General features: G+C 29.4%; 4 protein-coding genes across 4 annotated transcripts; all 4 read left to right on the top strand.

Annotated features, from left to right (window-relative positions):
* On the top strand, window positions 42-558 carry LOC109129270 (defensin-like protein 43). The gene is made up of 2 exons (XM_019237098.1): window positions 42-230; window positions 381-558. Exons 1-2 carry the CDS (start codon window positions 146-148, stop codon window positions 539-541), a joined length of 246 nt encoding a protein of 81 aa, XP_019092643.1. The 5' UTR covers window positions 42-145; the 3' UTR covers window positions 542-558.
* On the top strand, window positions 1975-2481 carry LOC109129288 (defensin-like protein 43). Its single transcript, XM_019237119.1, has 2 exons — window positions 1975-2115; window positions 2253-2481. The coding sequence occupies exons 1-2, from the start codon at window positions 2028-2030 to the stop codon at window positions 2411-2413; spliced, it is 249 nt and encodes an 82-aa protein (XP_019092664.1). The 5' UTR covers window positions 1975-2027; the 3' UTR covers window positions 2414-2481.
* Window positions 5401-5901, top strand: LOC109129282 (defensin-like protein 44). The gene is made up of 2 exons (XM_019237113.1): window positions 5401-5546; window positions 5674-5901. Exons 1-2 carry the CDS (start codon window positions 5462-5464, stop codon window positions 5832-5834), a joined length of 246 nt encoding a protein of 81 aa, XP_019092658.1. The 5' UTR covers window positions 5401-5461; the 3' UTR covers window positions 5835-5901.
* LOC109129284 (defensin-like protein 44) lies at window positions 7110-7614 on the top strand. The gene is made up of 2 exons (XM_019237115.1): window positions 7110-7249; window positions 7387-7614. The coding sequence occupies exons 1-2, from the start codon at window positions 7165-7167 to the stop codon at window positions 7545-7547; spliced, it is 246 nt and encodes an 81-aa protein (XP_019092660.1). The 5' UTR covers window positions 7110-7164; the 3' UTR covers window positions 7548-7614.

Genomic DNA, 7641 nt, shown 5'->3' on the forward strand with positions numbered 1-7641 from the left:
GAAAAAAAAAATCTTAAACCTCTTTTTCACAATCACAAAAACCTAAATGTTGGTTCTATAAATAGAACTTATATTTAAGATTTAGCAAATCACCGAACATATTTTATTTAATAATTGGAACTTTGATACAACGAGCAAAGACAAAATGGGCGTCACAAAGACTTTCGTGACTTTTTTACTTTTGATAACATTGACAACTTCTATGTCCAATTACAACATCTTAGCTTCAAGTAAGTTTTTATTGCTATGTTGTTAATTTCTAATCATGTTTCATCATTTGAAAGCAAGAACATTGATATGCATGAGTGTACATATAAATAATATAAATATGCATATATATAAGATATTCATGTGGGGTAATATTGTGGACATACATGCAGAGATCAAACCTACAGGGAGAATTCGTGATCAATGTAAGAATATTTGTTCGACAACATACGGAAACGGTAAATGTGACGCGGATTGTAGAAAAGTCGGATTCTCATCAGGACGATGTGTTACTTCTTCTCGTTTCAGAAACAAATGTTGTTGCAACAAGTGATAGACACTAATCTTGCCTTGGATTATATGTTTTTTACATTTTTCATAAATTAAATAAAATTTATTATTATATTTTTCGCAATCAAACGAATGTAGTAGTATACTCTCTTATTATACACTATGCACAAGTCGATTAGCACTCAAAGATTTTTATATAGTAAAAATATTAAAAATAAACTCCAATAAAAATTAAGGTGTAGATATATACATATATTTAGATAATTTTATATAATTATTAATTTATATTATTGATGGGACCATAAATTTACAAAGGAGTTTTAAAAAAAATATTATTTTATTATATTATCGAATAGTATCCAAAATTACACTAGTCCCAATTTGGGACCGGAGAAATTTATTAATTTATAGAGATTATTAATTTACCGAGTATTAATTTATAGAGGTTATACTGTAATTATTTGCAGCTGTGTAGTTTCGATATGATTAGGGTTTAATTAGAGTAAATTAAGAGTGTGGCAATATATATATATATATATATATATATATATGCTTGATTCTAACATAGTTGATTGATTTATACAAGATTTTTCTTGTTTGTAAATGCTATGGAGGAAGTAAGAGAATCTGCTCTATATGTAAAATATGAAGCAATTGGCTTATGGTTATTATGGTTAATCAACACTCAACTCTGATGCTTACTTTTATATATCCAACATAATGATGTATACATTTATATAAAAGTTTTGTAATCGTCTAAAGAAGAAGGCATACGGTGTAGTTAAAAATTCATGACATGTTTACTTTAATTAGTGCTAGTAAGGAGTGATGAATCATTGATGTGTGTGTATGCTCTCAATTCGGATGGTCAACGTACTTGAGCCATTGTCTATTGATGTGTGGTATGTTCGATTCGGATGGTCAACGTAGTGGAGAGTTGTTTGAAAACATTTTGTAAACTATTATGAACAAAAGGGATCTTTAGGAGGTTGGTTTAAAAAGTAAAAACCGGTCTAATAAAACTTGATGAATAAATTCATACGCGGTGAAAATTTCTACTTTTTAATGCAAAGGTTTAAAATGGAGTTCAAAATATTCTCTAGACTTGTATATGATATTCAGATAATTCGACAAAGTTAGTATATGATTTTATTTTAGTATCCAGTCAACCTTTTTTTTTTGTTAAAGGTCAACCTTGGTTTTTAAACAAATGAATAAAAGAAGTTATGTATGTAAAAATAGTCATAAAAATAAAAATATCGTTTAGTCACGAAAAATATTGTTTAGTATATGTGGAAAAGCCACCAATGTTAAGAAATAATTTTTAGTCAAAAATATATTATTAGCATATATAAAAGATGCATAAATGGTAACAAATAAGAATTGTAAATTTTTTTTTGAACCACAAAAACCTAAATGCTCTATAAATAGAGTTTGCACTTACAATCTAGAAAATCACATAACAGATTTGTCCAATATTTATACTACTTTATAGTTGATAACTAAATATATATACTACAAGCAAAAAAATGGGCACCACAAAGACTTCAGTGACTTTTTTACTTTTGATAGTATTATTGGCAGCTTCTTTGTCGAGTTACAATGTCTTTGCTTCAGGTAACATTTTTATCTATATATTGTTGTTTGCTAACATAGGTTTCATCATTTGAAAGCAAAAGCATTGATATATCTATAAATCTATATATGATTGTATATGATATTCATGCATGTGTGGTGACTTTGTGGATATGCAGAGATCAAACCAACAGGGAGAATCGATGATCTGTGCAAGACTACTTGTTCACCAACGTACGGAAATGGTAAATGTGGGGCAGACTGTAGGAAGGCTGGGTTCGCATCCGGACAATGTGCTACTTCTGGTCCTTTCGTAAACAAATGTTGTTGCAACAAGTGATAAAAAACTGATATTTGTCTTTGCAATTAGCATTGATATGTGTTTTTTTGGTTGTTTTTCGATTTGCCATGAACCACAAATGCAATAAAAATATATTATAATTATCATATCATATATCTTTCTAATCAAAAGTACCAAGTATACACTCTATATCAGTATATCCAACTATCACCATCACAAGTACATATATATTTTAAGAAGAAATACTCTAACCATAGTGGAACTGAGACTTAAAAACAATTACACAATAATCATTGTCACAAAAGAAATTAATTATTTGCAGCTATGTGGTTTCGATATGATTAGGGTTTAATTAGAGTAAATTAAAAGTGTGGCAATGTATATAAATGTATATGCTCGATTCTAATAGAGTTGATTGATCTATACAAGGTTTTTCTTGTTCGTAAATGCTATGGAGGAAGTAATTAAGAGAATCTATTTATACTGTAATTTATGAAGCAAATGGCTTATGGTTATGGTTAATTAACATTCCAACTCTGATGCATACTTTTATATATCCAACATAATGATGTTCACATTCATATAAAAGTTTTCAAATCGCCTAAAGAAGAAGGCATTTGGTGTAGTTAAAATACATAACATGTTTAGTTTAATTAGTGCTAGCTAGTAAGGGGAAATGAGCCATCGTTGTGTGTGTATGCTCGATTCGGATGGTCAAAGTAGCTGAGCCATTGTCCATTGATGTGTGCGGTATACTCGATTTGGATGGTCAGATTGTTTGAAAACATTTTGTAAATGATTCTAAACAAATTATCTTTATGAGGGTGGTTTAAAAAGTAAAAACCAGTTTAAAACTTGAAGAACTTCACCAAACAAATTCATCAAATGCATGGATGCGGTGGAAATTACTATTTTACAATGAAAATGCTCAAAATAGGGTTCTAATTATTTTCTAGACCTGTATATGATTCTCAGATAATTCGATAAAGTTAGTATATGATTTTATTCTATGTTCCGGTCAACCTTATTTTTTTTTTAAAAAATGTTAACCTTGGTTTTTAAACAACTTAAAAAGGAAAAAAAAATGATTTGTATGTAAAAATAGTCATAAAAATAAAAATATCATCGAGTCAGAAAAAATATTGTTTAGTATATGCGGAAGAGCCATCAATATTAAGAAATATATTATTAGTATTTATGAAAGATGCATCAATGGTAACAAAAGAAGAATCGTAAACTTTTTTTTTGAACCACAAAAACCTAATTACCCTATAAATAGAGCTTGCACTTACAATCTAAGAAATCACGAACAGATTTTTCTAATATTATACTACATTATAGTTGATAACTTGATATATACAGTATACTACAAGCAAGAAAATGGGCATCACAAAGACTTCAGTGACCTTTTTACTTTTGATAGTATTGGCAACTTCTTTGTCGAGTTACAATATCTTGGCTTCAGGTAACATTTTTATTTCTATGCAGTTTTTGACAAATATAAGTTTCATCATCTCAAAGCTAAGAACATTGACATATCTATAATCTGTATATGATTGTATATGATATTCATGCATGTGTGGTGACTTTGTGGACATGCAGATATCAAACCAACAGGAAGAATCGATAATATGTGTCCGACTACTTGTTCAGCAACGTACGGAAATGGTAAATGTAAGGTAGACTGTAAGAAGGCTGGGTTCTCATCCGGACAATGTGCTACTTCTGATATTTTCAAAAATAAATGTTGTTGCACCATGTGATCATAGAAACCAATATTAATCTTTGCAGTTAGCATTGATAATATGTTTGTTTTGTTTTTTTGCCATGATGAACCACAAATACAATAAAAGTATAATATAATTTTTTTATTTTCTGTCTTTCTAATCAAAAGTACCAAGTATACACTCTATATCAATATATCCAACTATCACTATGCACAAATACATATATATTTTAAAAAGAAATACTCTAACAATAGTGGGAATGAGACATAAAAACAACTACACAATAATCAATATCACAAAAGCAATTAATTATCTGCAGCTATGTGGTTTCGATATGATTAGGGTTTAATTAGAGTAAATTAAGAGTGTGGCAATGTATATAAATGTATGCTCGATTCTAATAGAGTTGATTGATCTATACAAGGTTTTTCTTATTCGTAAATGCTATGGAGGAAGTAATTAAGAGAATCTGCTTATACTGTAATATATGAAGCAATTGGCTTATGGTTAATTAACATTCAAACTCTGATGCATACTTTTATATATCCAACATGATGATGTTCACATTCATATAAAGTTTTCAAATCGCCTAAAGAAGAAGGCATATGGTGTAGTTAAAATACATGACATGTTTAGTTTAATTAGTGCTAGCTAGTAAGGAGAGATGAGCCATCGATGTGTGTGTATGCTCGATTCGGATGGTCAACGTAGCTGAGCCATTGTCCATTGATGTGTGCGGCTCGATTTGGATGGTCAGATTGTTTGAAAACATTTTGTAAACGATTCTGAACAAATTATCTTTAGGAGGGCGGTTTAAAAAGTAAAAACCAGTTTAAAACTTGGAGAACTTCACCAAACAAATTCATCAAATGCATGGATGCGGTGGAAATTACTATTTTACAATGAAATTGCTTAAAATGGAGTTCTAAATATTTTCTAGACCTGTATATGATTCTTAGATAATTCGATAAAGTTAGTATATGATTTTATTCTATGTTCCGGTCAACCTTGTTTTTTTTTTAAATGTTAACCTTGGTTTTTAAACAACTTAAAAAGGAAAAAAAGTTTTGTATGTAAAAATAGTCATAAAAATAAAAATATCATCTAGTCAGAAAAAAATATTATTTAGTATATGCGGAAGAGCCATAAATGTTAAGAAATATATTATTAGTATTTATGAAATATGCATCAATGGTAACAAAAGAAGAATCGTAAACTTTTTTTTTGAACCACAAAAACCTAAATGCCCTATAAATAGAGCTTGCACTTACAATCTAAGAAATCACAGAACAGATTTTTCTAATATTATACTACATTATAGTTGATAACTTGATATATACAGTATACTACAAGCAAGAAAATGGGCATCACAAAGACTTCAGTGACCTTTTTACTTTTGATAGTATTGGCAACTTCTTTGTCGAGTTACAATGTCTTGGCTTCAGGTAACATTTTTATTTCTATGCAGTTTTTGACAAATATATGTTTCATCATCTCAAATCTAAGAACATTGACATATCTATAATCTGTATATGATATTCATGCATGTGTGGTGACTTTGTGGACATGCAGATATCAAACCAACAGGAAGAATCGATAATATGTGTCCGACTACTTGTTCAGCAACGTACGGAAATGGTAAATGTAAGGTAGACTGTAAGAAGGCTGGGTTCTCATCCGGACAATGTGCTACTTCTGATATTTTCAAAAATAAATGTTGTTGCACCATGTGATCATAGAAACCAATATTAATCTTTGCAGTTAGCATTGATAATATGTTTGTTTTGTTTTTTTGCCATGATGAACCACAAATACAATAAAAGTATAGTATAATTTTTTTATTTTCTATCTTTCTAATCAAAATTACCAAATATACACTCTATATCAATATATCCAACTATCACTATGCACAAATACATATATATTTTAAAAAGAAATACTCTAACAATAGTGGGAATGAGACATAAAAACAACTACACAATAATCAATATCACAAAAGCAATTAATTTTCTGCAGCTATGTAGTTTCGATATGATTAGGGTTTAATTAGAGTAAATTAAGAGTGTGGCAATGTATATAAATATGTGCTCGATTCTAATAGAGTTGATTGATCTATACAAAGTTTTTCTTGTTCGTAAATGCTATGGAGGACGTAATTAAGAGAATCTGCTTATACTGTAATATATGAAGCAATTGGCTTATGGTTAATTAACATTCAAACTCTGATGCATACTTTTATATATCCAACATGATGATGTTCACATTCATATAAAAGTTTTCAAATCGCCTAAAGAAGAAGGCATATGGTGTAGTTAAAATACATGACATGTTTAGTTTAATTAGTGCTAGCTAGTAAGGAGAGATGAGCCATCGATGTGTGTGTATGCTCAATTCGGATGGTCAACGTAGCGGAGCCATTGTCCATTGATGTGTGCGGTATACTCGATTTGGATGGTCAGATTGTTTGAAAACATTTTATAAACGATTCTGAATAAATTATCTTTAGGAGGGTGGTTTAAAAAGTAAAAACCAGTTTAAAACTTGGAGAACTTCACCAAACAAATTCATCAAATGCATGGATGTGGTGGAAATTACTATTTTACAATGAAATTGCTCAAAATGGAGTTCTAAATATTTTCTAGACCTTTATATGATTCTCAGATAATTCGATAAAGTTAGTATATTATTTTATTCTATGTACCGGTCAACCTTATTCTTTTTTAAAAAATGTTAACCTTGGTTTTTAAACAACTTAAAAAGGAAAAAAAGTTTTGTATGTAAAAATAGTCATAAAAATAAAAATATCATCTAGTCAGAAAAAATATTGTTTAGTATATGCGGAAGAGCCATCAATGTTAAGAAATATATTATTAGTATTTATGAAAGATGCATCAATGGTAACAAAAGAAGAATCGTAAACTTTTTTTTTGAACCACAAAAACCTAAATGCCCTATAAATAGAGCTTGCACTTACAATCTAAGAAATCACAGAACAGATTTGTCTAATATTATACTACATTATAGTTGATAACTTGATATATACAGTATACTACAAGCAAGAAAATGGGCATCATAAAGACTTCAGTGACCTTTTTACTTTTGATAGTATTGGTAACTTCTTTGTCGAGTTACAATGTCTTGGCTTCAGGTAACATTTTTATTTCTATGTAGTTTTTGACAAATATAAGTTTCATCATCTCAAATCTAAGAACATTGACATATCTATAATCTGTATATGATTGTATATGATATTCATGCATGTGTGGTGACTTTGTGGACATGCAGATATCAAACCAACAGGAAGAATCGATAATATGTGTCCGACTACTTGTTCAGCAACGTACGGAAATGGTAAATGTAAGGTAGACTGTAAGAAGGCTGGGTTCTCATCCGGACAATGTGCTACTTCTGATATTTTCAAAAATAAATGTTGTTGCACCATGTGATCATAGAAACCAATATTAATCTTTGCAGTTAGCATTGATAATATGTTTGTTTTGTTTTTTTGCCATGATGAACCACAAATACAATAAAAGTATA

This window comes from Camelina sativa, chromosome 15 (assembly GCF_000633955.1).
Source record: "Camelina sativa cultivar DH55 chromosome 15, Cs, whole genome shotgun sequence".
In the NCBI taxonomy this organism is placed as follows: Eukaryota; Viridiplantae; Streptophyta; class Magnoliopsida; order Brassicales; family Brassicaceae; genus Camelina; species Camelina sativa.

Coding starts and splice junctions, on each gene's coding strand:
- LOC109129284 (XM_019237115.1), top strand. CDS start 7,165: ATGGGCATCATAAAGACTTCAGTGACCTTTTTACTTTTGATAGTATTG. Junction 7,250..7,386: donor TTACAATGTCTTGGCTTCAG/GTAACATTTTTA, acceptor GTGGACATGCAG/ATATCAAACCAACAGGAAGA.
- LOC109129288 (XM_019237119.1), top strand. CDS start 2,028: ATGGGCACCACAAAGACTTCAGTGACTTTTTTACTTTTGATAGTATTA. Junction 2,116..2,252: donor TTACAATGTCTTTGCTTCAG/GTAACATTTTTA, acceptor GTGGATATGCAG/AGATCAAACCAACAGGGAGA.
- LOC109129282 (XM_019237113.1), top strand. CDS start 5,462: ATGGGCATCACAAAGACTTCAGTGACCTTTTTACTTTTGATAGTATTG. Junction 5,547..5,673: donor TTACAATGTCTTGGCTTCAG/GTAACATTTTTA, acceptor GTGGACATGCAG/ATATCAAACCAACAGGAAGA.
- LOC109129270 (XM_019237098.1), top strand. CDS start 146: ATGGGCGTCACAAAGACTTTCGTGACTTTTTTACTTTTGATAACATTG. Junction 231..380: donor TTACAACATCTTAGCTTCAA/GTAAGTTTTTAT, acceptor ACATACATGCAG/AGATCAAACCTACAGGGAGA.